General features: G+C 49.3%; 11 protein-coding genes across 11 annotated transcripts; 6 read left to right on the top strand and 5 right to left on the bottom strand.

The window, feature by feature from the left end:
* Positions 1-1,368: 1,368 nt before the first annotated feature.
* Aud_001985 (uncharacterized protein) lies at positions 1,369-2,850 on the top strand (the record flags this gene model as incomplete). The annotated part of the gene is made up of 1 exon (XM_043295987.1): positions 1,369-2,850. One exon carries the CDS (start codon positions 1,369-1,371, stop codon positions 2,848-2,850), a length of 1,482 nt encoding a protein of 493 aa, XP_043151922.1.
* A 1,739-nt stretch (positions 2,851-4,589) lies between these two features.
* Positions 4,590-6,135, top strand: Aud_001984 (uncharacterized protein; the record flags this gene model as incomplete). The annotated part of the gene is made up of 6 exons (XM_043295986.1): positions 4,590-4,635; positions 4,683-4,720; positions 4,765-5,176; positions 5,221-5,294; positions 5,347-5,697; positions 5,890-6,135. The coding sequence occupies 6 exons, from the start codon at positions 4,590-4,592 to the stop codon at positions 6,133-6,135; spliced, it is 1,167 nt and encodes a 388-aa protein (XP_043151921.1).
* Positions 6,136-6,154: 19 nt separating this feature from the next.
* Positions 6,155-6,864, bottom strand: Aud_001983 (uncharacterized protein; the record flags this gene model as incomplete). Its single annotated transcript, XM_043295985.1, has 2 exons — positions 6,155-6,590; positions 6,644-6,864. The coding sequence occupies 2 exons, from the start codon at positions 6,862-6,864 to the stop codon at positions 6,155-6,157; spliced, it is 657 nt and encodes a 218-aa protein (XP_043151920.1).
* Positions 6,865-6,903: 39 nt separating this feature from the next.
* On the bottom strand, positions 6,904-7,290 carry Aud_001982 (uncharacterized protein; the record flags this gene model as incomplete). The annotated part of the gene is made up of 1 exon (XM_043295984.1): positions 6,904-7,290. One exon carries the CDS (start codon positions 7,288-7,290, stop codon positions 6,904-6,906), a length of 387 nt encoding a protein of 128 aa, XP_043151919.1.
* A 596-nt stretch (positions 7,291-7,886) lies between these two features.
* Aud_001981 (GMC family oxidoreductase) lies at positions 7,887-9,744 on the top strand (the record flags this gene model as incomplete). Its single annotated transcript, XM_043295983.1, has 2 exons — positions 7,887-8,093; positions 8,146-9,744. 2 exons carry the CDS (start codon positions 7,887-7,889, stop codon positions 9,742-9,744), a joined length of 1,806 nt encoding a protein of 601 aa, XP_043151918.1.
* Positions 9,745-12,349: 2,605 nt separating this feature from the next.
* Positions 12,350-15,322, top strand: Aud_001980 (dicer-like protein 2; the record flags this gene model as incomplete). Its single annotated transcript, XM_043295982.1, has 2 exons — positions 12,350-12,759; positions 12,811-15,322. 2 exons carry the CDS (start codon positions 12,350-12,352, stop codon positions 15,320-15,322), a joined length of 2,922 nt encoding a protein of 973 aa, XP_043151917.1.
* Positions 15,323-16,153: 831 nt separating this feature from the next.
* Aud_001979 (double-stranded RNA binding motif domain-containing protein) lies at positions 16,154-16,953 on the bottom strand (the record flags this gene model as incomplete). The annotated part of the gene is made up of 3 exons (XM_043295981.1): positions 16,154-16,705; positions 16,771-16,859; positions 16,911-16,953. 3 exons carry the CDS (start codon positions 16,951-16,953, stop codon positions 16,154-16,156), a joined length of 684 nt encoding a protein of 227 aa, XP_043151916.1.
* A 555-nt stretch (positions 16,954-17,508) lies between these two features.
* Aud_001978 (uncharacterized protein) lies at positions 17,509-17,868 on the bottom strand (the record flags this gene model as incomplete). The annotated part of the gene is made up of 1 exon (XM_043295980.1): positions 17,509-17,868. The coding sequence occupies one exon, from the start codon at positions 17,866-17,868 to the stop codon at positions 17,509-17,511; it is 360 nt and encodes a 119-aa protein (XP_043151915.1).
* Positions 17,869-19,237: 1,369 nt separating this feature from the next.
* Positions 19,238-20,860, top strand: Aud_001977 (nucleic acid/nucleotide deaminase domain-containing protein; the record flags this gene model as incomplete). Its single annotated transcript, XM_043295979.1, has 2 exons — positions 19,238-19,754; positions 19,812-20,860. The coding sequence occupies 2 exons, from the start codon at positions 19,238-19,240 to the stop codon at positions 20,858-20,860; spliced, it is 1,566 nt and encodes a 521-aa protein (XP_043151914.1).
* Positions 20,861-21,590: 730 nt separating this feature from the next.
* Positions 21,591-22,980, top strand: Aud_001976 (glycoside hydrolase family 76 protein; the record flags this gene model as incomplete). The annotated part of the gene is made up of 2 exons (XM_043295978.1): positions 21,591-22,364; positions 22,408-22,980. The coding sequence occupies 2 exons, from the start codon at positions 21,591-21,593 to the stop codon at positions 22,978-22,980; spliced, it is 1,347 nt and encodes a 448-aa protein (XP_043151913.1).
* A 38-nt stretch (positions 22,981-23,018) lies between these two features.
* Aud_001975 (putative aminotransferase) lies at positions 23,019-24,278 on the bottom strand (the record flags this gene model as incomplete). Its single annotated transcript, XM_043295977.1, has 1 exon — positions 23,019-24,278. The coding sequence occupies one exon, from the start codon at positions 24,276-24,278 to the stop codon at positions 23,019-23,021; it is 1,260 nt and encodes a 419-aa protein (XP_043151912.1).
* Positions 24,279-26,794: the final 2,516 nt, after the last annotated feature.

Genomic DNA, 26,794 nt, shown 5'->3' with positions numbered 1-26,794 from the left:
TTTCCAATCATAGGTGGTCGCCCCTTGCGCTGTCAAGACTGATATGATTGTGAAACAGAAATGCATGAGATCCTAAGCTCGAGCAGAATAACCTTTAAATTAGAATGAAAAGTTCCACAATAAAATCGGAGTTGAGTTACTTCTTTCGCCTTCGCCACTCATAGCCAACTTTACTAGTTGTCCGTCCTCGTAGACAGCAAGCGAAGTGCCAGAACCGACACGGAGGGGACAGGCAGAGTCTTTGCTTGATGCAGGTCAAGGCTCTTAGGTTCGGTCCTCTGCTGAGCCATAGGCACCTCGTGGTCTCCTGAGTTACCGAAGTCCCTGCCAGTAACTTGACTTGGGGGGGGTGGATCATAGCAGTTCTAAACGAATCAACCTTTGGACGGATATGCATATGGTGGGAGTATACCAATTTAGATCCAACAAATGCCCGGAATCCCGAAGCATCAGCGGTAAAGACATACACTCGACCAGTGTCCTTATGCGTATGCCCAAACAGACATCCGCGCCGCACATTTTGCTATATTCGAAAGACTTTTTCATCAGACTGGTTTTGCGACGGCCTCACTTTGGCGAACTGATTTTCCCGCGCTGCCATTGGGAATTATATCTAGGTTAACCTTGCTCGGGGAGAACTAGCTGGCGGTTCCGACCGCCCAATGTCATGTTTGATACAATCCCGTCTCTGGTTGCTCTATATGCCATTCGGTGAACCAGGAAAAAGTTCAATCACGACTACTCGAAGAGAATCGGAGCCTAATAATACTATAGAGCTTCGCAATCATGATGGCGGGTATAACGAAACTAACAAAACCTGGGACTAAATATGCCCAATGCACTCAGGCCAACCGCGACCTACCGCGTGCCATACGCGACCAGGACCGAGATTAACTCTATTGCACAGGTTTGATCGGATCGAGAATCTGGTAAATAGAGCGAATGATGTAGGCATCCGAGTACAAATCTTGGCTCAATCTATTTACACTAAAATTGAGACAGGAATTCAAGCTTTGCAAATTAGATATTAGATGGTTGGGAAACCCTACAGAGACCGCGACTCCTTCAGATAGTTCAGTGTGTGCTAGTTCATCTTCCAGACCGCTTAATTGCATCTTGTACTAAGTGCCGAGGGCGCAGCGGCACTACCTCCCCCGCCAAGGCTACCCTTCCACAGCCACCGCATTACCCACTCCTTCTGCCTACTTCACGAAACTTTTGTGTGAGACAACATCGCCAGTGGCAGGGCTGGAAGCACCAAATGCAGTCATATGAATATCAACACCAGTCTGCTACCTACCCTGGAACCCCGAGTATAGGCCTAATCCTTCGGTCGTCGAATCCTTGCAGAGTTTTATCTCTAACTACATGGCGCTCTCCGAACACGCAGCGTCGCTACTAGCCACTTTTTCTCTCCTCACCGCGACGATCAGTTACCTCATCAGTCCCAATCGACAAAAATCATTCTTTCAAGGTGTCAAGTCGAACATCTGGTTTTTCTCTCCGTTCCTGTCCGGTGCAATCGCCACGAATGTAGCCATCCTGTTAATCGGCTACAGAATCTTGAACCTCGCCAAAACACATGTCGGCCTAGCGCTCCTCGTACAGAATGGTTTTCCACCTGACCTCGGATATGGGTTCTGGTCATGTTTCGCAAGGCGTGCCTTTCTCGTCGGGGCAACACTCCCCCTGTACATGATGCTGCTGGCGTCAGCGAATGATCGATTGATCCAAGGGATTACGACGACATTAATCGCGCAGACCGTGCTGGCTGAGCTTTCGACGTTCCACTGTGTGACTTCGTATGAAGTCCGTGGAGGCTGGCCTCACCGTGTACTGGTGGAAGGATCCGTCTTTTCTGCCGATCATGTTGAGAACGAGGCCAAAGCGAGTAGATCTGAGAAAAGAAACGAGCATAGAAACATTACACCGACCCCTGCTCTAACAGATAATCTCTGCGATCGCATACGCCAGCTCTCGCCATTAGCAGCCGGGTCTGATATCACATCTGCCTCACATTTCTTTCTTCTGGAGCAAACTCCCGAATTGACAAAGATTTTTGATCCAAGCGTTCCGGCACAGTGGATGTGTGGACACTGGCGTTGTTTACTTTATGTGATCTTGCACATAGCTGTGCGAGCAATCTGGCGGTCTTTGTCATTGATTGAGCTAGTGTCGACCACCTGGCTTTTACACTGTGAACTGGAGCCAGTAACGCTCCAACTTGCCGGCAAGCTGTTAGAAGGCAATATCATCAATGGTGTGCTCTCCACGCTATACGACTTGTGTACTGCTTTGTTCATATTCATATTCGCCTACATTGGCTCCACACTACTAGTCATCCACCTTTTTTTTCACACGCCTCTGATCACCGATCTGCCCAACCGAATCCACATCCTACAGCGGATGCAGCAGAAATTCCAAGACCTTGCCGAAGCCGCTCCAATCATCCACCAGGTCTTGAAAGCCTTATTGATACACTCAATACCTGTAATTTCGAGTTATTATGGTTCTCTAGCCCTGGTCACACGGGCCATAGCGTTGACACAGGAAAAGCTCTCGTGCATCATTGAGATCATAGTGATTCCAACCCTTTACATTACGGTATACTGCCTTGCGGTTGGATCGAACCAGGCTCTCTCGGAGCCAAATGTAGCCCCCGACAGCAACTGCCAGGGCACCCAAGACCCAGATACCACTGTCTCGAGCTCGCCACACTCCGGTGAAAAGGAAGAAATGCCCTGGGCCGAATCCAAATTCTATCAAACCCCGAAGGAACTTTGTTCGGCGATATTCCGATTAGCTATTGTCGTCCCTACCTTGACTGTCTGGATTTTCCTTTACCGTTAGATTGCAGTGTCGATGCCCTGGATGTAAGGCGATGAGCGCCAAACTAGCTATCACAAGAATTACTGTTGACACTATCTTGATACCATGCAGACTCGCAGTTAGTACCCTGGCTATCCTATTTACGGGGTTTAGACCTCCTAGTAACAATATGCAGACGCGTTGTGGAACTTGAAGAACAGATTGATGTGTAGGACCAGTTGCTGCGGCGGTTATGATTCAAGGTAGATGTTCACGACCGAGAGGTGATCGATAGTGTTCTCAATCGGGTAGGCATATCCCTGCAATCATCGTATGCAATAATGCCCTGGCTAATACCATCCATAGTTCAACCTTGCAATGAGCGGGTGGGCATCATATTTCTCGCTGTCTCTAATGATGAATAATTGCTAACAGGTTAGCAATGATCTTCACAGCCCCTGATCTGCCTGTCAAATGACATTTGTGATTGTGCACTGTGCTAATTGAGAATGACCATCCGCTTCCGCGGTCGACGAAGTAGCCGATGAAGATCGTCTTCTGACTATAAATGCAGCGAGGTCATGGTCAACTTGGATAAAGCCCGTGAGCAAAAACCAAGCAATGACAGTGATAGAACTAGAGTCTCCTCGCCCCATGGGAACCGCAAGCGAGGTCGAAGAGTCAATCTCGAACACGAAGCATGCAAACAGTCCTTATGAAAAGCCCGTAGTATCCCATACCTCAACATTGTCGTTGCGGCTGGGAAAAGGCCAATCCAAATTCGCGCCTCAGGGATTGACAGTTGACGAGTATGTCGCGCGACGCGATGAGCGGGATTTCCCTCAAGACGAATGTATGCTCCAACAATGCCTCGATAGAAAAACCCTGATAATGTATGAGAAAGCAGGGTTCTTATTTCAGCAAGCCCAATATCGACCTGTTAGCTAGCAGCTGGCTTGATGCAGCTCCACAGTCCCAGTAGTGACCTTGTGCTGGATTGAGCCTCGCATTTGCTCTTGGAGAGGATAGAAATTATTCGATCAGAATGCAAAGAATACTTGGCTTTTACCTTAGTCCACCGAACCTGTTGTTAGCGGAGCGGGATCAGGAACGTTGGGACGATTCGTCCACACCAAAGATGTAGGTGGTCAGAGTCAAGTATCGATCAGCCTAGATTATCATCCACGCATGGATAGCTGCTAAGAATACTTAGTACTGACTTTCCTGCCAATGATAACTCAACTGCTGCACAAGACATGCACAGCTAGAGTCGGTGAGGCACATCCACAAGACTAGACACTTTCAGAGAACGCGCCTATGGTACTTTTCTGGCCGAGCACCAAACAACTGATTGTCGGGAATTCTTCGAAATCTTTATAAATTTCTTGCTAACTGTTTCAAATAAACTGCTGGAGTGGGATATATGGTAGAATGAATATTACCCAAATTGCAACAGATCAGTGGGATACGGACAGAGGCAAGCACGAAGAGGTGGGTTTTCACCGCATACTGAGACACCACGACGCAAGGAGGCAGAGAAGTTCCTCACCTTCCACTCGGTAACCCTTTTACTTAATAGCCTCTGATTCCCCGGCTCTCCCAAAGGCCACGGAACTTTTATCCATATATCTATTGCAAAGCTGCCGTTGCGTCTACGCCGCTAGCTATCAGAAGTATCTGTTAATTCAGACTCGGAGGCGTGGTGTCCTTAAAGCTCCATCAATCTATCCTAAACGTGCTATCTGCGCCTCAGCAGTCAATCTTAGAATACCACCAGCACAATGACAGTGCCAGTCCCCGACTTCCACGTTATCATCATCGGAGCCGGTACGTTCCCTCGTCCAGTACCCATATGATACTAAATGCACGACCAGGTGCAACCGGCCTCCTCATCGCACAGGGTCTAAAAGAGGTACTCCTCCCCATTTCCAATCCCAGACTCAGCTGACAAGGCAGGCCGGCATCGCATATACAATCTACGAACAGCACGATGAGGAGACCTACGCTCGGCGCGCAGGACAATGGACCATGGCTCTGCACTCGGCCCGGCCGTATCTCGAGTCAATCCTGCCTCCTGTGCTCCGTGCAAAACTGAACTCCGTAACGACGAATCCCTGGTCCGAGCCAGACCCTGCTATTGCGGCTGCTATTCCGTTTGTGAATGGCGCCACTGGCGAGCTGATGGCGAAGATTCCAATGCCGAGTCCGAAGCGCCTTATCCGGGGGAAGCTGCGTGAACTCTTAAGGACGGGTGTGGAGGTTAGATTCGGGATGAGGTTGACCGACGTCCGGGTGGAGGATGATGGGGTCGCTGCTGTTTTCGATGGGGAAGTGGTTAGGGGGAGTGTGCTTGTTGGAGCGGATGGACGTAGGTTTTCTTCCTTTCTGTCGGTTGATGCTGACGGTTTCAAGCGCGAAGTGTGGTGCGAGGGCGACTCGTCGATGCCAAGGCTGCGGCATTGCAAAAGCCGAACATCATGGTTTTTGTTAGTGGCTTTGCTTGTATCCCCTGTAGGATCTTGCTGATGGATAGAGTAGAATGCCTTCCCGACGTTCCCTAGAGAGCAAGCCCTCTTCATCCATGCGAAATCCCACCCAATTGTGCAGCTTGCTCCCCATCCGCACCAGCAGACAAGTCTCTTCTCCAACGGTATGTGCTCATTCCCTGCCAACGACGAAACTGACGAGTTAGTGGCCAACGTGGTCGACCCTGCTCGGCCGGAAACATGGGTATTTCACTATTGCCTCTCGATCTGGACGGCCGAGGACGCCCCAGAAAATGTGGAGGCGCGCCGCGCACTGTTCAAACACTACATGAGCCGATACTGCGAGCCGTACAAGTCGGCCGGTGAATGGTTGAGTCAGGATACACCAATATTAGCCGAGAAGGTACGTCTTGAACGATTTCGTTGGCGGGCGCTAATGAGCAGTTCAGTTTCACTACTGGAAAAATATAACGCGGTGGAATAATTTCGGCGGAAAAGTCACCTTGGCAGGTGATGCGGCGCATCCGATGCTCCCTTGTATGTCTTTCCTACGGGTTGCTGTTGAGGTTTGCTGACAATGGCAGTCACCGCGCAGGGGCTGAACACCGCCTTTGAAGACGTGAAGCGCTTCCTTGACGCCATCGTCAAGGTTGTACACCACGGCGCGGATATCCAGACGGAGATGGACGGCTACGATGAGTCGGCGTATACGCGTGGCAAGCGGGATATAGACTTGTCGGCGAAGCAGATGTACGCGTATCATCACTGGGAGGAGATAATGACTAGTCCGTTGATGAAGGGGGGATACGGTACCTCAAGCAATAGTTCCGCCACCAATTAAGAATACATACTATTAGAGATTAAGACCAAGGCTTGGCCACAATCATACTCCTGGGCACATGCGTCGACTCATCATGCAAACGGCCATCCTGTGACCGATCATCCTGGGACCGGTCGTCTCCATGTTCTGACCTCCCCTCCCGACTCAATCTGACCGGCTCCTCCAACTGCGTAAGCTGAAACTCACTCTCGACATCATTCATCCGGTTGAAGACTTTGTTCTTGCTCCCTGAGCCCCCAGACGCCGGCTGCGTCGAGTATCCGGTCTGGCGGCTGGCAAACAGTGTAGGAAACGCAGCCTTAAAGACGGGCCGCAGCATTGGCACGCACGCATTCAAGTTCGCCAGGGCCGGTTCAGTGACGCTCCAAAAGGCAGCCCAGATCATCGAATAAGGGAGATCGAGGAATTCGACGGTCGTGAGGACGCGGATGCGGATGATGGTTATAGCGGAGATACTAGCTTCTATTAGCCACGATATGTGTGATTGAAACCAAAAAAAGGAACATACAAAAGGCCCATTCCGAAGATACCGTAGAGCGCGAGCTTGGTCGCAGTGTTCATCTGCAACTTATAGATAAAATGCAGCGGGAGCACCATGATCATGACGTCCGTCATGAGATTAAAGGCGCCGATGGTCGAGAAGGCCACGTTCTGGCTTGCGCAGTGGCCGGGTAACATCAGGTTCCAGTTCTTCTCGAAGGGCTTGCAGATCAGGAAGATTTGAAGCATGCTGCCGGCCCAGTAGGCACAGGCACAGCCCATGCACATTCAGGCCGCGATGCGGAAACCCTTGGTCACGAAGATGCGCAGGTAGAAGAAGAGGTAGCTCAGTTTGGCGAGGACCATTGCGTTGTAGTAGACGACTTGGTAGACGATCAGCATCTTGAGGATGGCCACCATGTTTTCCCCCGGGATTTCTGTGACGTGGCGGCGCATCCCGACGCGAGCGTAGTGGTAGTGCATTGCCAGCATGCCGTATGTGTGCAGCATGGAGCCTACACAGCAGCCATCGTCCCACCAGATGTTACTCTGCCGGATATGTCGCGAGACGAACCGAAGAACTAGAGCGACGGTAGCAAAGGCGACCAGCACCGTATTGGCGATGAGCTGATCCCGCACGATGGGAAAGGCAAAGGCATCGTACAGATGCACCATTTTATCTCACCGGCGCCGGCGAGGTGGACAAATGCAGAGTCCTCGACTGAATCCGTTATAAGGGGCCCTGAGACCCTGAATTCTGAGAAGACAATTATCACAAGCTTCTGACGTACTAGACTAGCGCCAAACACGAAACATCATTTCCGTCTTGCTCCACGAATGGGGCCAAATTCCTGTTCCGGTAAATGGACAGCCATTGCCCTGCTTTGTGCAGCCACCGAGTCCTTGAGACTAATCTTCGTCCACGCTTAGCAAAGGACCGGCTGGACTCCTGCCGATCAGGACGGGCGAAGTCTCAGTCTACTACTTTAGTCTAACGGCGGCGCGCTCAGGATGGGCCGGCGCGGAGTAGTGGGGATTCGGGTGGAAAGCCATTGGAAGAGATACGAATGGGGCGCGCATTAGCTTTCTGAGATGGAGAGGGGTAGACTAAATAACCTTGAAGCCCGTATTTGACAGGTTATTTTGGCCCCATCGTACGTCGGGATTTGATGCGCGTCGATCCACTCCGGGTTGCCTGACAGTCTAACCCCTCAACCTGTCCAGAGAACACAATTCGCAACCGCTGCAGCAGCCTCGGACTGAACAACACAATGGACGAATACGACTACATCATCGTCGGCGCAGGCATCGGCGGGCTTGTTCTGGCCAACCGCCTGAGTGCAGATGCCTCCATCAACGTCCTTCTCATCGAAGCCGGGGCCAACCGCATGGGCGATCCCCGTATCGACACCCCTGGCTTTTTGGGCATGTTATATGGAAACCCAGACTTTGACTGGGATTATACGAGTGTCCCTCAGGTATAACGTCCATGGCAATGCTTCGTTCATGTCAATAATGCTGATCGTATAGCCCCATGTCAACAACCGACAAATCGCGCAGCCCCGCGGCCGTGTCGTCGGTGGTTCCTCGGCCATGAACTTCTCGGTCGTCATGTACCCTCCCGCATCGGACTTTGAGGCATGGAAGGCACTGGGAAACAAAGGCTGGGGCGCAGAGGATATGGCGCCGTACCTGCGGAAATTCCACACGTTCTCCCCGCCCAGCAAGACCACGGCCGAACTCCTCAATGTCGATCGCTACATGAATACCGGTGACCAGGGGTGTGATGGTCCCGTGCCTGTTTCCCTGCCGGATGTATATGGACCATTTAACAAGGCGTGGGACGAGACATTTGCTCAGCTCGGTTGGCGGACGGACGCGGACCCCATCGCAGGACGCAAGCTGGGAGCGTTCACTGCGCCGCTGACCGTTGACGCAAAGACAGGGAAGCGGGGGTATGCAGCGGCATACTACTCCCCTGAGGTGGCCGCACGGCCGAACCTGTGCCTGCTGGCAGAGACCATGGTCGAGCGGGTGCTCTTGACCCAGCAGGACGGAGACGTCGTCGCCACCGGCGTGCAGGTCAAGAATAAAGACGGCAGGAGAGAAATCCTGGCAAAGAAAGAAGTCATCCTCTGCGCCGGCACCTTGAACACCCCTCAGGTCCTCGAGCTCTCCGGCATTGGAAACGCAGAACTCCTACAAAAGCACGGCATCCCCGTGGTAATTGACAACACAGGGGTCGGCGAGAACCTCCAAGACCACTGCATCAGCAGCATCAGCTTCGAGATCACCGACGGCCAGGTCTCAGGCGACATTCTCCGCAATCCAGATGTGGTGCAGGCTCTCATCAAGCTCTACGAGGAGACCCGCGGCGGCCCGCTGGTAGGCATGCCCATCAGCGTGGCCTACCTGCCCTTCGTCGACGGCCGGGGCGTCGTCCCCAGACAAGAAGTCGAGGACCTCCTCGCGAGCCACCTCGACAGCGCCAACCTTCCACTCAATGTACAAGCGCAATATGCGCACCTGCGGAAAAGGCTCCTGGACAACGACACCGCCTCCTCGCAGTACCTCTTTCTTCCCGCGCAGCTGCACATGAAACCCGGCGCGACGAGCATGGCCGACGTCCTGGCTAAGCCCCTGCCGGAGAACTACATCAGCATCATGATCCTGCACAACCATCCTTTCTCCCGGGGATCGGTGCATATCTCGTCTTCCGAGGCCGAGGACAAACCGATCTACGATCCAAAGTTTCTGTCTCACCCGCTGGATTTGGAGATCTTGGCTCGGCACACGCAATTCCTCGACAGGATTGTCGCCACGGAGCCGTTCACGTCCCTGCTTAAGGAACGGCGGATACCGGAGAACGCCATTGACTTGACCGATCTGGACCGAGCGAAGGAGGTGGTCAAGGAACGGCTGTTTACGTGCTTCCACCCTGCGGGGACGTGTGCCATGTTACCACGGGATATGGGGGGTGTGGTTGATGATCAGCTCAAGGTGTATGGCACTCGCAATCTGAGGGTCGTCGATGCGAGTGTCTTTCCTCTGGAGCCGGCTGGGAATATCCAGGCGACGGTTTATGCGGTTGCGGAGCGGGCGGCTGATTTGATCATTAGGAGTACTTAGTATTACTAGCAGGTTATTAAACTGCGTATATTTTATTTTTGGGGTCTTAGCTGTTTTGAATAAACTACTAGTCAAGCTGCCATCCAATCCTCTAAGGAGTATTCTTAGTATAAAATAATACAGGCTTAATATTGGGATAGGTGTTAGTATTTAGAAGTTAACTAAGTCATAGTAGAGCCCCTGCCGCATAAGAGGGGTCCTTATCTAACTTTAATGCAGGGGTGAAAGAGGACACTTGGGCACCTATGCATAGAAAATGGAGGGCAAAAAAATAAATCAAACATGATATCTCCTAGCTACCAAAAATGGGTTATCAATGGCCTAGAAAGCAATTATGGCGCGCTTAAAATGTCCCGAGTCACAAGGGCCGGCTTGTCCCGCAATATTTACTATAGAGAAACGTAGTCGTGGAGAGATTTCTTTTCTAGTATGATATAGACTAACGATCCAAGTAACCATCAATTATTACAGAGTAGGATACGTGAACCACATAGAATAAAGTGGTCTCGCAGAGGCATCGCGCTCAGCCATAACTGGTTCAACGTTGATGCCTAAGCCCCAAACTGCCTCCTCATAGTTAAGCCCTCTTGCGCCAGAATGACATTGCCCACTCTCATAGAGCCTCTTTAGTTTCCACTCCCATGTTTTCCTCTAGGATGTCAGCATTTAGTGTGGCTGCTATTGACCTTCCATCTAATCACTAGGCGCGCACGGCCTTGATGCTGTGGGAGCGGGTTCCGTAGTCTGGATAACCGAAGGTACAGATGTAAAGCACTGGCAGACTAGTAATATTAGCCCTGTAGGCGGGCGTATCTTGTGCATCGTCTCTGACTATCTATGCAAGGCTAGATTATGTACCATAGGAGCTTTTGCTGGGCTACGCGACGAAAGCACAGCTTGAAGTGTGTTTGGCCATAATTGGTCCACGTCCTCAGCATGATGATTTGCGGAGCAGTGATGCGCGACCTTTTTCGAGGGGCAAACCGGCCTCATACGTAAGCATCGGCAATTATCGATATATTTGTACCTTTCAGATACCCTGAAAGAAAGACGCAAGCTACTACACACTTTCATATCATATTCATCAGTAGAGGCGCAAGAAACGCGTAGTTATCTTCTCACATCCTACAATGGCTTCACCTACCAATTACCACACAGATACTACTGCGGTGATTGCAGAGACTGGAGAGCTTAGAGCCCGAGAATATCAATTGGAAATGCTGAACGAGAGTTTGAAACAAAATGTTATTATTGTGGTATGGTCACCCACGTTGGAGAAAAGTAGATATTGACACATAGAAAGATGCCAACAGGTACCGGAAAAACACAAATGTGAAAGACGGATTTTACTACAATCTTACCCCTATTGCTGATAGGAGGAACAGCGCTATACTACGAATTCTTGCGGATATAAACAAAGGAATCTCAGATAAGGCAGAAAAGGTCACCAACTTTAGAGGTGTCATAGCTAACAAACGCTAGCTTGCATGGCTACTTTGTCCAACAGTTGCTTTATGCGAGCAGCATACGCATACAATACATAGTCGTGTTCCTTCTATGTGGTGCAAAGGCTTCACTAGCAGAGATGGGGTGGATCACTGGGGTGAAAAGGCAATATGGGATAGTGCTCTGTCGGGAGTCAAAATTGCAGTTTCAACCTACCAGGTTTTGTATGACGCACTGTCCCATGGATTTGTCAAGATGGGCCAACTGTCTTTACTCATATTCGATGAAGGCAAGTCTTAGGAGAAAAACCGATTCAAGTATTGAACAAGAACTAACATCACAGTTAGCCCATCACTGTACAAAGGACCACGTTGCGAATAAGATAATGCAGGTCTTCTATCACAAACAACACCAACAGGACGTGTATAATCTACCGAAGATACTGGGTCTCACTGCTTCTCCTATCCTATCCGACTTGTCTGCTGTGCAGTATGTATTAGCTGTCTTCCAATGCATCAAAGTCATGTATGCTGATTTATCATTCTCAAGAAACGTGGAAAGAAACCTGGGCAGTATATGCAAGACCCCTCGCCAATACTATGCGCAGCTCCTGCAGTTCACCAACCGTCCACTCATTTTGCCGCGCCTACCTTCCCATACATTTCCCAAGAGTACGACCAAGCCACCAATACTGGAAAAGTTATGTGGCATGTTGTTCTCTGAAAATGGAGTGCCAAGTTCGCTGAAAATGAAGAGCAAGGAATCAAAACAAATTGAACGCTTCATACGATGTTCAGATGTGGTTAACCAGGAGCTTGGGAATTGGGCCGCCGCAGTGTACATGCAAAAATCGATCATGCATTTCAAAGAAGGCATGCGAATGAGCGCTGAGAAGACCAACGTTTCCAATCGCGGGAAAGACTACGCAATGGAAACGCTTAATAAATTGGGCGAATTGCAGGATTGTATCCCGGCGATGCAACCAGAAGACATCTCACCCATGTGTCGGTGTCTATTGGATGAACTTTCAGAAGCATACGGCAAAGGATTTTGTGGCCTGGTATTTGTCACTCAGCGAGCGACTGTACTTGCATTGAGATGGCTGATAGAAAACCATCCACGTACCAGCCACCTGTTCCGCTGTGGTACATTCATTGGTATGTCAACGATACAGCACAGCAAAACAGAGCTTGGAGATCTACATGACATCCGAAATCAGATGGAAACGCTAGAGAAATTCCGCCAAGGCTCTGTAAACCTAATCATAACCACCGATGCTCTGGAAGAAGGCATTGATATACCAGCATGTAATGTAGTGCTGAACTTCAACTGTCCTCTAAACCTGAAGTCCTTCATTCAGCGCCGAGGACGGGCACGAACGGAGAGTGCTCGGTTTATTATCATCATGGAAGACGAAAGCGGCATAAGAGACCTGAAACGACTCGAGATGGAAGAAACTGAGCTAGTTCAAAAGTTCCAGGATGCTGGGCGAAGGCAAATACCAGCCATTGAGATGGACCGTGATAAGTACACGCGAAGTTCTCTCTCTCTTCATATTGACAGTACCGGGTAGGTAGAGTTGCCCTATATTCTCATTATCAAAGATCCTGACTTTGTTAGGGCTCAATTGACAATGCGGGAAGCGGTCAGCCATTTGTATAACTTTTGCTCAAAGTTGCCCGCTCAGCCGTATGTCAGCAACAAGCCCCTGTTCACTTATGAGCCCAATGATGGCGGCCGAGTCAAGGCAGTGGTCAGATTGCCTAGTAATCTCGACCATTCCCTTCAGACATTTGCTAGTTCAAGAAGTTGGTCAAGAGCAAAGTACGCAAGGGAGGACGCAGCATTGAAAGCATATGAAGCTCTTTTCCGAGCTGGTCTTGTCAATGATCACCTACTTCCGACTCAGGTCTCTGACCTTTTGGACAGAAATATTTTGCCTCGGTCTCACTACAGAATTCAAAAGCAGCTGAATCCTTGGCACGACGTTGCTCATCTATGGAACCTCGACAGTCAGCTGTATTCTCATAAGCTGCGTATAATAAGGCCAGAAGAGGATGAAATCAATCTACATATGATCCTTCCCACTCGGCTTGACACAACAATTCGCACTCCCTTGTTCATTGATGATTGCACGACCTATACGGCCATTCTCACGCCAGGGCATCCAATCACTACAGATGTTCCACTTTGCCAGCAAGTGACAAACCTGATCTTCCAGTCGGTATACCGAGACCGCTATTCTCGCGAAAATATGGACTACGTGTTTCTTCTTGCCCCAGATCCTGAAGAGAAGACAATAATAGACTTTCTCAAGACGTATTCGGGGACAGACAGCTTGGCCAAACTACTGGTAAAACATGCTACGCCGAGTGCTCTTGGACTGCTACGCAATACTACTAAACCCTGTCGACCATTTGTGATAGAGTCGTGGGTAGAAGGAGAGTGCTTCGTATCTGATGACCCACAGCCAACTTTGTCAGTCGAAGCCAAAATCAAGCATGTGACCAGACGTCGAAACTTCCTCCATAAAGGAAATATGGCTGCTGGGAGATCAAAGAAAGGCGAACCCAAAATTTGTCTTGAAGCCAATGTCAAGGTCATGTCTGTGCAAGATTTCTCGGTTGACAAGCTCCCTTCTATGTTTGCCCAGGCCGCCCTTCTTACACCAAGCATATCTCATGAGGTGGAAGTATATCTGACAGCACAAAAATTACGACACCGATTATTTCAAGGTTCGGCGGCGCCGACCTTTCAACGGATTGATCTACTCGCCATTGCTATCAGGCCTACAAATATTGAGCATCAGGCCACGTTCCGCTCATTGGCGTTCATTGGTGATGCAATCATCAAGTATCTTTTAGCAATGCAATTGTTTTTGCACCATCATTTGTGGCATGAAGGCCTTTTGTCATTGCTAAAGCAGAGGATTCTGTCTGACGCAGGCCTTGCACATGCTGTATATCAATCTGGACTTGGAGAATTTCTCATAACCAATCAGCTCAACGGGAAACGATGGATGCCGTCATTCGTGTCAGGGGTAGAACCCGTCAGCAATGAAGCCGAGCGGCGACATATCGGTGCGGCTACACTGGCGGATATGACCAAAGCACTTGTTGGGGCTGCTTTCCTAGATGGCGGAATGGACCAGGCTGCTACATGCATATCAGTGATGGTCCCCAAAGTCAAGTCCTGGAATACGTCATCTTTGCATGATGGTACTTACTCAGCGACGAGACCGGCCAATGCAGTCGCTCCAGCAGCCATGATCGACATGGAGCAACTTCTTGGATACAGTTTTACCGACAAAACCCTGGCTCTGGAAAGCATGACGCATCCTTCTAGCACCGGCCTCTCTGAAACAACATCATATCGGCGGCTCTCATTTCTCGGAGCCAGCGTGCTAGAGTGGGTAGTTGTGAGCTACCTGCATCGACGGGATAAACTGATGAATCCAAAAAGGATGCAGTCCTTGAAATCGGCGTTCACCAACAACAAATTTCTGACCTTCGTAGCAATCACATTCCATCAAGCAAGAGAGCAAAATCATGTTTATGTTGATGATGAAAACAAGGCTCATGTAACCGTGAGAACATGCTCGGTCAGGCTCTGGGATTTTTTGCGCTCGCATAGCGATGCATTGTCCACCAAATTATCAGACTTTGTGCAAGAGTCGTCCGAGCAGGTGAATGCTATCAAGCATGAACTATACCAGCAGCGGTTATACCCATGGGTGCGGCTGAGCGCGCTTGGAGACATGCAAGTGTTGTCTGATATCATTCAGAGCATTTTTGGGGCTGTCTATATTGATTCCCAAGCAACCCTAGCGTCCTGTGAGGCCCTGGCAGAAAAACTCGGAATCTTGCCGCTTTTGGAGCATTTCATCTCCCATGACATTACGACAGACCACCCAAAAGACACTCTACAGGCCATTCTTCCTGGACGCAAAATCTCTTATCGAATCTGCGTTGACAAAGTAAATTCCAGGACACTGCGTTGTTGTGTTCTGGCTAACTGCTCTGAAATTATCTCGGTAGAGGGCCAAATGAATCGTGTCGCAATCACAACGCAGGCAGCTGAAACGGCTGTTCGTTTCCTGCGCAAGGGGTTGGCTACCTCCGAGACATCGTAGATTTGATTATAACGACACTATCGGACCACTTAGCCCGCTTGGTTAGAAATAAGCTCTGTTTTGATTACTTTCCTATTCATGTTTTCCTGGTAAACTCTGAGGGCAGGCGCTACGACCACACTAGAAGATCTCCATGGTGTTAAGTACAGTGACGGTGTATCATAGGCCCCCAGAATACCCAACAAACACTCTAAGAAAATTTCTAATGGTTCTTTGTGAGTCCTCTTACGAGGTATCATGGGGTTCGAACCAGGTACCACGTGAGGTATATATTTCGGAAGGGCTGTAAGAATAATCAAGATTCTACGCCGCAGGCTTCCTAATTCAGGAGGTACATATGGGATTAAGTGTCCATTATTGCCGTGCTAGATTCGCTATATGACCCTCTGTCATCTCTTCCATGCCTTCCTGCTGGCCGTGGTTCCCCGACGCCACGCATCTCGTCCCCCAGGGTGCTATCCCCTGTGTGGAAGACCCTCATATTAATGTGGGTGTAGTTTCACGTGTTCGAGAACCTTTTTGTTTGTCTGAATCTATATGCCTTGCTTCCTATCTTACCCAGTAATCATCTGAAACTGACAGAGTTGCTATGTGGCTACTTATATAATGCCGCCAGACATATACGTAGTATTATAGTCATAAGAGTGCCCAAAACTAGATCTTCTATAGCTCTACGGATATCTTTGATGCTTATATGGAGGGAACAAATCGCATGTAAGAGGCTTTTTACGACATCGTGCGATGCTTGCAATCATACAGAAGCGCGATCTCATGGCTGCTGTATCTTTCCTGGATACTTTCCATACAGATATGTATTTAATGCCTTCACCATCAACATGGCTGGAGCCCAAGGATTTGGCAAACGCCTTTTGCTGCAATGTGTTTCGCCAGCTTCTTGGTCTTGCCCTCACCCGAAGCTTGTGCTCCCATGCAAGAAATGGTGATTCGAAACTTGGGTGGAAAATTGCTGAGGCAAGTTTCTCTGATATCGGGCGTCACACCGTGATTCGATGCTTTCTCCCATAAAAGAGACGTATATTTCCAGAGTTCAGGGTCATTGTTTGGGTTAGAACATTGGGTAGGCGCGAGACTGATGTAACGCCCTGCCTTTTCCTCCAACACTGAGCGATGATAGGCAGTTGTAGATGTCCCTGTATCGGCTGAGCAAGTTGGAATTTGTAGTTGGAGTTTTGTCAACAAAGGAATAAAGTCTTCCCTGTCGTTGGCCAATCTGACGAATCCGAGAATCTTGTAAATGTAGTCTTCAACGCTCTCATCATTTATTATATCCGTGCGGGGTAAATTTAGATTCAAGCCCTTTATGGCTGCCAGTGCTGCCTCGAAATTAAAGGCCTTCGAATCAATGAAGCGGTCTGCTTCAATCTAGAGCAGCGTCAGCCATCCATGATTCAGACTTGCAATGAGAAGAGCGAAGGATGCAGACATACCAATGATTCATCTGTTCTGCCCTCAGGCGAGGATTGAACCATCATTAATGCCATATAAACGTTGAAGAGCCGCTTGCCAATCTCATAGTCTAAAGTACATATCAGTAACTATTTATTCACAGTTACTTGACTATACCTACCAGTATTGGAGTAGCAGTCCGGTTGCTCAAGCCTGGGAGACATCTTAGCAGTAATAAAGAATATGTATAAGTTCAAGCAATCTTCTTTTGGCAAAGGCATATAATGCTTGCTTTCAAAATGAATTTTGCTTTAATGCTTGCGCAGAATGCTGGCTGAGTATTTATATAGATGCTGTTCCGATCCTATGTGATACCCGGCCAAACATCCATGCAGTCATTCCTATCTGATGTATGCATGTAGAGAGGGCTAGTACCTATCATTCTCGTTTCGTAGGTTGGGTGTGTTGATTCATTTTCCATGACAGTCATGGACACGTCGCAGCTTCGGCTATGGCCTACGAAGTGGGAGTGGGTTGCAAGGGCGCCCAACCTTCATAATCAGGCTGGAGAAGTTACTCTATTAGTTATGGCTTTTGGTAAATCCATATGTCAAGTTCCCTGGGGGTACAAACAAACACAAACAATCATGCCGTATGGGCACATGAAAAGCGGAAGTAGACGCGGCCATAATGCAGACGTTCCGCGCCATAATGCAGTCGTCTACAGCATGCATATCTTTAGTGCTGAGCTCTACTGGTTGGTTAAACTGCGAGCAAGGCTATCTTGGCCGCGGTTCTAGCCAATAGAAAGGGGCACAAGCTCTATTGGCTTGCACTCGCGTCGCAGCGCTCAGACCTCTCTCGTTGCCAGCTGGCCGTGAGGTCCCAGCCTCATTTGGTACAACCGAGCCTTCCTTCCCTTGACAGACCTCTTCGGAGACGAGGGAGCCCGCCGGTTGTGTGTTGACAGCGTATGTCACGCTCACGATCACGGTCAATGGGGCGGCTAAGATATCGGTTCGTGTGTATGAAGATGTCGTGTTTGTAGTCCTTCGCCGTCGCAGTGTTGGGGTACCATCGATTTTACGCTCCGTCGATGATTTTGGTCGATCGAACATCGCTGCCGTCTTTGGTTTCATTCTGCGGCGGCTTGAATCCATCCAGTTTAGCCTTTCGGGCGTAGTGGTGGGTAGCGGCAGATGCCAGACATCTCATCTGCCTCGAGCGTCCTCTCCTGGGACGCCATTTTTAGTGAGGCGATCGCCAGCCGGCCCGACTGGCAAAAGTATATACGAACAAATCATATCGTCAATCGAGCCTGTGGGTAGCCTGCGTATATTCGCCGCTAAAGTAGTTAGACTCGCTCGAGTGTTATCGATCCGCCGCCCTCCTCGACGGGCGTTCTGCCCTATTCGACAGCCTCGCGATTCCCTATCCCCCAGCACCGCGTTTTGAAACCCATCAGTATCCACTAATGCAACTGAAGAACACGGGCCTTCTCCATGCCGGAGCGACTGAGGGAGGGTGATATAGACCATTAACCTCATTCACCCAACGGGCTATGTTCGAAATCCAGTCAGCAAGTCGAACATTTGATACGAGTAAGTTTTAACGTATTAAACTATACTACACGTGTGATACATGCAGTTCAGGGATCTAAACTTAGGGATCTTGTTTTAGTAGTCTTGGCACGCAGCCTTCTTCCGCCTCAATATAGGACCGTATTTCTTATCCTGATCCGTGCACTGGCAACCTACTCAGTATGACTCATGCTAAGCGTGGTACAGAGTTTCTCTATGGTGATTGTGCCGTAGCTATTGAAGAGGATATGTGCAGCTAGGTGACTCATGCAGCCATCAAGGTGCATTCATCCCCGTCTTCATTGACGTGGTAATTGTGCTAGTCAAAGGAATTGGCCCAAGAATTGGCACACTTCTTATTGTTTCTCAAACTAGCAGCAAAATGAACTTTTACGTCTAATAGGGCAGTAATACGGGTTGATGACTTGTTGAGGGGAAGGTGGTGAATTATCGTGGTCGTTCAACCCCGCTCTTCTTCTCCAACGTACAGGTAGGAGATTTCTATTGAAGCCTTCGACATGCTTTGGTCTTCATATAGTCTTCTTTTCGACACTGCTGCATGAGGTAAGATGCACGGCTGCCCAAGGGAGGAACACAATGGCGGATGACCAGGCCAGACTAAAGATACTAAACACACACCTATGTAGGCACGAGCAACCAAGGGTTGGTAAATCTGAGCTGCCCAGCGGCAATACCACCCGATTGTGCCAAGTGTTCTTACTCCTTGTTGTCCTGCCCCTAAAGGAACAATCTGATGCAAGGCTGAACTTATTTCGGCGGAGCCTCGAGAAATTCCCATGAGCATCATCTATATCTAACGAGTCTCATCCCCGTTTTCACTGTATCACCTCTACCATTTCTCTTCTTGTTCTCATCCCAACGAGCTTTTGTTACGTAGTAATACAGCTTACCCATTTCAGTTGCGAAAATGAACCAAGATCCTCCAGGCGACCCTTTAATGCCGATACCTCGGCTCCCACTTTTATATGAACCTCTTTCGGTACTCATAACGTTGGGGGAAGTTAGAGGCAGCCGCATCAAGCCTATCAATGTACCGCAGGATAATTCTAGTTTCAACGTTTTTAACAGTCATAGGTCCTTCGTGGATGCACTTGCCTACGCCTGCGCATACAAGAAGGAACCTGCCTATGTTACTGCGGTCGCGTTGGAAAAGAGACCTGAAGAAATAGTGGTTTTGTTGGCAGCGAACAAAGGTGTAGACGATTCAGTTGTCAGATTCGTTCACGATATCTTGAGAATTGTCCAATGGCTGGCAACAAACCCATCGGCTCAACTGAGCAGTGAGGATGGCAAAGCAGCCCGGCAACTTTTGACGAGCAAAGTGTTGCGCTTCAATGCTCCCAAGATCTATACGTATTATGAGACAATTGTGAAAAAAGCAGCTCCTGCAGTAATGCGCAAGCTCTCTAGTGGGCAGTATGAAGGTATGTTAGTCTCGCACTGTATGTCGACTGAATGCGGCTCACCTTGGTGATACTTAGGTAATCATGAGATCGCCAAATTCAAACAATGGCTGTCCCAAAACCTGCAGAGAGACGGTTTACAACTCCAAGAAGCGGATATGGAGAATTTGGCCGCCATAAGTCACAACTCACGACCTATTTTCGAGGTCCTCCGGCACTTAGCCATGGAATCACATGAGCCCCAACCATTCGAGCGACTCTTTAAGTTGCTCAATAAGCTTGGAAAGCATGTGATCATGAGCAAACGAATAGTGGAAAGCACCATGGTTTTACGTTCGGATTTTGCGCGTGGGATGAGGGTCGAGAGGATTCCTGGGTCTCAAGAGGTTCCCCTTCCCTTTTCGCGCCGCAAGTACAACATTGATGGTATTAGCAATCGGATGTTCCGGGATCCAGCAGAGAAGGAGAGGTTTGTTGCCCGTCTGAGAACAATTTACGACGCAACCGAATTGGACAAGTTGTTGACTGAGAATCATCTTCCGCGTAAAACCATCGTGCATGCGGAGATACTGATTCTCGATCATTTTGAGAAGACCGGAGGGGACTTTCTCAACAATGCTGATAAATACATTGGATGCAGCAAGCCTGCCTGTTATCTTTGCTATCAGTACATCCGCTATCACCCAGGCCGCTATAAACTCCCTCCATCGCACCAGAAACTGTACATGAAGTGGCGCCTTCCCGATATTAGGGAAAGTGAACCGAACGCTGCCACCCGTTTCAGAAACCAAGAACAGATTCTTAGGAATATGACAGATTTTGTGCGAACGGAGTTGAGAAATGACATCGAAAATTGCGTGGGCAAGCTGAAGGGACATCCTGACTCAACTGCAGGGGGAACTTCGACCATGTTTGAAATTGAGACAGGGCTAGAGGCCGACATGGGTTCTTTATCTTTCCAAGAGCTTCGGCAGCAAATCGACCCCGACTTCCAATTCGTCGTTGTTCCCAAGCCAGTCAGCAGCGCCAGTAGTGCCTCTAGCATTTACTCGCGTTCTAGCGCGGATACTGCAGTGTCTGAAGGGGATGGAACTGAATACGATAGCGATGGGGGAGTGGAAGTCTAGAGATATTCTTCTCAAGGACATTGAAGCACTTGGATTTTACTTATATCGAAAAGATCCCACACGCCCAAAGGGCCAAGGTTTTGCATAAGCACCAACTCCAAGATCTTATATTCTCGCTTAAGGTACTATTGATACTATCATGTCTACTAGGTAACTTAGAACTAAAGATGCATTATATCAACCATCATCACTCTAAAGTACATTTACGATAAAGATTTTTTAACTAAAAAAGTTGAAGTCAGAATATAACATGATGTAGGGTTCAGTAATTTTTTCAAACTTGCACGGTTTCTGATCGTATCTGCTAGTCAGTACTACTCTTAAGAATTGTAGGCAAACAGAAAAGTGCAAACCCTTCTACATCATCAGGATAAAGAGAACTATGCCCCCAAGGAGAAGGGAGTGGGCATGGATATGGTTAGGCTTGCTTAACAACTTTTACTTGGCTATATGTGGTTCTCATGGTGAATAATCAATCCCACTCTGTATGTGTTCAGGCAACGATCACTAAGTGATCAGGGACTATCTGGAGGACCCCAAGTCTGCTTAGGTAGTCTATCATTATAAATACTCCGTAAAAATGCTGTTATCAATAACGAGTACATCGTTGGGCAACAGTGTTGTGGATAACATTCCACACACGGAATGCGACATCAACATCATCCCCTCCCTTCCTCTAGATTTTGATTTTGATTCTCACACCTCAACATGAACACCAAAATCAATCACCATGCAATTACTATGGCTCCTGTTGATCTCCCCCGCGTATAGCATCCATCTAGACCCCAACGATCCCACCTCCATCAAACAAGCCGCCCACGATGTGGCCGCCAACATGCTCTCCCACTATACGGGGATGAGACCTGGTGACAACCCGGGGAATCTACCACCCCCATACTACTGGTGGGAAGCCGGCGCGATGTTCAATGCACTCATCGACTACTGGTACCTGACGGGCGACAGTACCTGGAACGCCATCACCACGCAAGCCCTGACCTGGCAGGCCGGGCACACGGGGACATTCATGCCCACGAACCAGACCAAAACCGAAGGCAACGATGACCAGGCCTTCTGGGCCTTCGCAGCCATGTCCGCTGCGGAGCGCAACTTCCCGGACCCAGACCCCAACCACGGGCCGGGGTGGCTGGCGATGGCGCAGGCGGTGTTCAACACGCAGGCGGCGCGGTGGGACGAAACCACCTGCGGCGGGGGGCTGCGGTGGCAGATCTTCAGCTTCAACAATGGGTGGAATTACAAGAATACCATTTCCAACGGGTGTTTCTTCAACCTGGCGGCGAGGCTAGCGCGGTACACGGGCAACAACACGTACGCGGAGTGGGCGGAGCGGATCTGGAAGTGGACAGTGGACGTGGGCTTCATCACGGAAGACTGGCTGTTTTACGATGGGGCGGATGTGCTGCTGAACTGCTCGGACTTTAATCGGATCGAGTGGACGTACAACTCTGGTGTGTATTTGCTGGGCGCGGCGAACATGTACAATTTTGTAAGTCTGCTTTCTCGTCTGATGAGCGTGGCTAACGAGATAGACGGAGGGCGACCCCCAATGGGAGGCGAGGACAAAGCAAATCCTCCAGGCGACCGACGTGTTTTTCGTCAAGGACCCGGCCATGGTGATGTACGAGCGGGCCTGCGAGCTTGTGAATACCTGCCAGGTCGACCAGCGCGCCTTCAAGGGCTTTCTCGCCCGCTGGATGGCGGCGGCCACGCAGGTCGCGCCCTTCACGTACGACTGGGTCATGCCGCGGCTGCGGGCGTCAGCAGCTGCGGCCGCGAGGACATGCACTGGCGGTTCGGACGGTGCTGCGTGTGGACTAAAATGGACGACGGGGGTATGGGATGGCAGTCAGGATGTGGGATTGCAGATGAGTGCGCTGGAGGTGATGCAGGCTCTCTTGATCGACCGGGTAGATGCGCCGGTCACGGATGCCACCGGGGGAACTTCAGTGGGCGATCCTGGCGGCGGAATGGAGCAGCACGATCCACGGCCGCGCGTGCTGACGATGACTATCACCGGAGCAGATCGCGCGGGGGCGGGGCTCATGACGGCGATGTTGGGGGTGTTGGTCATAGGAACGACAGGGTGGCTTCTTTATGAATAGCTTTGTATCTGTAGATGTGTACATCAATCCAAGGTTATTCATTGAAGAGCAGCGATAATCCGTCGCAACGCTTCGTCCAGGTACGCCTGCGGATGGGCAAAGACAATGCGGAACCATCCCGGCGTCTCGGACCCAAACATAGCCCCCGAGGCCAGAAACACCTTGTTCTTCAGCAGCCGCTGCATGATGACCTCGGTGAGCTCCTCATGACTCGCCTCGGGATGGCGCTGGAGATACGGCGTGCCCAGGTCCACCCAGACAAAGAATCCCGCGTTCGCTCCAGCCATGTACGGGATCTCATTCTGCGTCAGGAATCTGACTGTATAGTCATACGCCTCTTTCAGCTTCTCGCAGTTCAACCGGATATATTCATCCGCATACGCATCATCCTCGAGAATATTTGCCGCCAGATGGTCCGCCGGCCCAGACACATACGAGTACAGTGCGACACTGTCGACCGCGGCACGCACATCCTGATTCGCCTGGCTGATTAGCGCCCCCAACCGCAGCCCATTCGCTCCAAAATCCTTGCTCAAACCCCACAAAACATGCACCCGGTCCGCATCGATGAGACCCTTGGTGTCAATACTCAGCGCGGAGACAAACTCCCCTCCACCCCAGACGGACAAGGCATATATCTCATCACTGATAAAATGCATCTCGTGCTCCTGGCACAACCGCATCAGCGCAACCAGGACATCGCGCGAGTAGCACCGTCCCAGAGGATTATGCGGGTGACACAGCAGCAGTGCACGACACTTCTTTCCAGTCCGCTGCTCGAAGCTGCTCAGCGCGCGTCGGTACGCGTCCACGCAGTCTGCGCCGAGCGGATCCGCCCCTTCAAATGGAACAGTCACAACCTCGGTCCCGAACCGCAGCGAGATATCCGAGATGAAGGTACCGTAGTACGGTCTTCCCAAGAGGATCCCCTCGCCTTTATCCGCGAGCGCCCAGGAGAGGTGCTCGACAGCCGCGGAGACGCCGTTGGTGAGGATGAGATGCTGCGGTTCGAGCGGGGTAGCCGGATGGAGGCGTCGGTTAAGGAAGCGGGCCATGGCCACTTTGAGGCGTTTCGAGCCGGATGCGCCGTCATTGTAGGTCAGGGATTTGGAGGTGAGGTGGAGGTCCTGGTGCATGCGGTTCAGGAGATATTCGTGCATCAGGAGGTTCTCGGCTATGCCGACGCTGTAGTACCCGTCGGGGTTGGTTTCGGGGTCGTACAGGTTGGCCAGGACCTCCCAGATGATGTTGTTGCTGTTGGCGTGGAGGACGCCATGTGCGCGGGTCGAGAGGGCCATTTTCATAGATGAGAAATGATGAATTTAGGACGGAGGAAGAGGAGGAAGAGGAGGCAGACGACAAGGAATTAATACCTTCCTAAAGGATGCGAAGTGAGTCAGTTGAGTTCGTGTTGGTGGGTCAAGTAGCGCAGTATTACCCCACCATATCCGTATTCTTCAGCAGTCATGTGGGCTTAGGTGTTACGAGAGGTTTTGTAATCTAGTATTGCATACAACAGAGGTCTGATTCTTCTTTAATAAGCAACCGCAGAGTATCTCGGGGATCTATACTCTGATATGTAGCGAAATACAAGGCATTTTATGCAGTGTACCCGAGGGGTATAGAGCTGTTCTAACCGAAAACGGCTCCATTGTAGCGGCGTCCTGCCGCATCAGGCTCTCATTGGCTGCCACAGCAAGGTTTCCTGTTCCGGTATAGCGCCGTTATCTCCATCCTTGCCGCTTTTACCTCCTCACCTGGCCGCTCCAACCCCTCTTCGCCCTGCCGTTGAGCCGTGGTCCTGAACGGCTTAGTGCCCGCCTCGCCAGCAGATCCCTAAACTAATCCTTGAGGAAGCTTCCAGTTCCAGGATTGCTCCAATTAGATATCATAGATCAATTGCTTTATACGGAAAGGATACACGCAACAGGATAAAGGAACGGTAGCATAGTAAGCATAAGCATAGCAAATAGGGTAGTCCTTGCTGAGTTCCTCACAAAATCCAAGGGGTTGGTCTTGTTGAACACACTAATTTAGAGAAGTGCATTTCCTTACTATTGTATATCAAAAGATTATCATTGTCATCCTTATCTATTTAACGTAATCCACAACCGAGCAGCACACCCAACTGAGCGGCACATAATTTCGCCCACCTCAGCTCCTTCACCCCTGACTTGCTTCACAGAGCTAAAAGTCTATTATTATGCCTCAAAAGGTTGCTGATTCTGTTATTAAATCAGAAAGTCGAATACAACTTGCATTATAAGCATTTAAAAATGGCCAGTTTAAAAGTATTCGTGCAGCAGCAACAGCATATGATGTTTCCTACCATATACTTACCTACCAAATCAATGGTTGAAAATCACGGGCTAATATTTCAGCGAACTGCTAGAAACTTAGTGATCTTGAGGAAACATCTCTAAAGAAATGGATTCTTGATATGGATGAGCGTGGCTTACCACCTACCCATGCTATTGTATATAAGATGGCAGATCTATTACTTTCTTAGCGGAAATCAGGCCTCACTACTAGAAAGAACTGGGTCGGCAACTTTATCTAACGGCATGATGATCTTATATCCAAATATACCCGCAAATACAATTACCAGCGTGCAAAATGCGAAGATCCTAAAGTTATTAATCAGTGGTTTAGCCTGGTTCAGAATACTATAGCAAAATATGGTATTACTGAGCAGGATATCTACAATTTTAATGAAACTGGCTTTTAGATGGGCGTTGCATATACAGCAAAGGTTATTACAGCATCCTGTCATTGAAGTAGCTGGGTATGAGCTATCCAGCCTGGGAATCATGAATGAGTTACTATTATTAAATCTATTAATGCTTCTGGATGGTCTCTCCCCCCAATAATCATCTTCTCTGGCAAGGTCCACTAATCTCAGTGGTATTAAGATATTAACCCTGATTGGCTGATTGGTCTGAGCAATAATGGATGGACTAATAATGAGCTTGGATTATTCTAGCTAGAAAAGGTCTTTCAAAAGCATACTGCAGCGTGTACATAAGGGAGATATCGGCTTTTAATTCTTAATAGCCATGCTAGCCATGAATCTATAGAGTTTAATCTTTTCTATAAGGACCACCAAATCATCCCTCTTTATATACCTTCTCATTCATCTGATAAACTGCAACCTCTTGATGTTGGTTGCTTTGCACCCCTAAAGGAAGCATATGGTACAGAGGTGATGAGAAGTATCTAAAATGGCATTCATCATATTGATAAGGAAAACTTTCTTGATCTTTATAGAGAATCATGAAAGGCCTTATCATCAAAGAATATCCATAGTGGATTTAAAGCTTCTGGTTTAGTTCCTTTGAATCCATAAAAGGTGCTGGATAAGCTTACTATCAAGAATATCACCCCTCCAACTACTGCGAATGGGCCTGGACCTACAGAGGGCGAATAGATTACAAAGACCCCTTATACTGCTACTGAGGTGCAAAAGCAGCTGAATCTACCATGCATGAAGTCATTCTGTTACGACACCAGATGGCAGAGCTTCGCGCAGTAAATGAAAAGTAAAAGTGAAAGCGCACTGCCCCTAGATCATATATTGCTACTGGAGGGGTTCTGACAGGGGCTGAAGGCCAGCAGCTTGCTCAAGAAGCTATACAGATGATGGCAGGGGAACCAGTTCCTAAAAAGCGTGCACCACCGCAATGCAGTAATTGCCATCAAATTGGTCATATTAGAACAAGCTGCCCTACTAGGCCTAGGTAATGCTATTGGTTTTTCATTTATTTGAATGAATATAGAGTAGTAGTTAGATATGTCATGGTTTCTGACTGCAGTG

The sequence above is a fragment of the Aspergillus udagawae genome (genome assembly GCF_001078395.1).
Source record: "Aspergillus udagawae IFM 46973 DNA, scaffold_10, whole genome shotgun sequence".
Lineage (NCBI taxonomy): Eukaryota > Fungi > Ascomycota > Eurotiomycetes > Eurotiales > Aspergillaceae > Aspergillus > Aspergillus udagawae.
The sequence above is the reverse complement of the archived record's forward strand: the minus strand, read 5'-3'. Positions and strand labels throughout refer to the sequence as shown.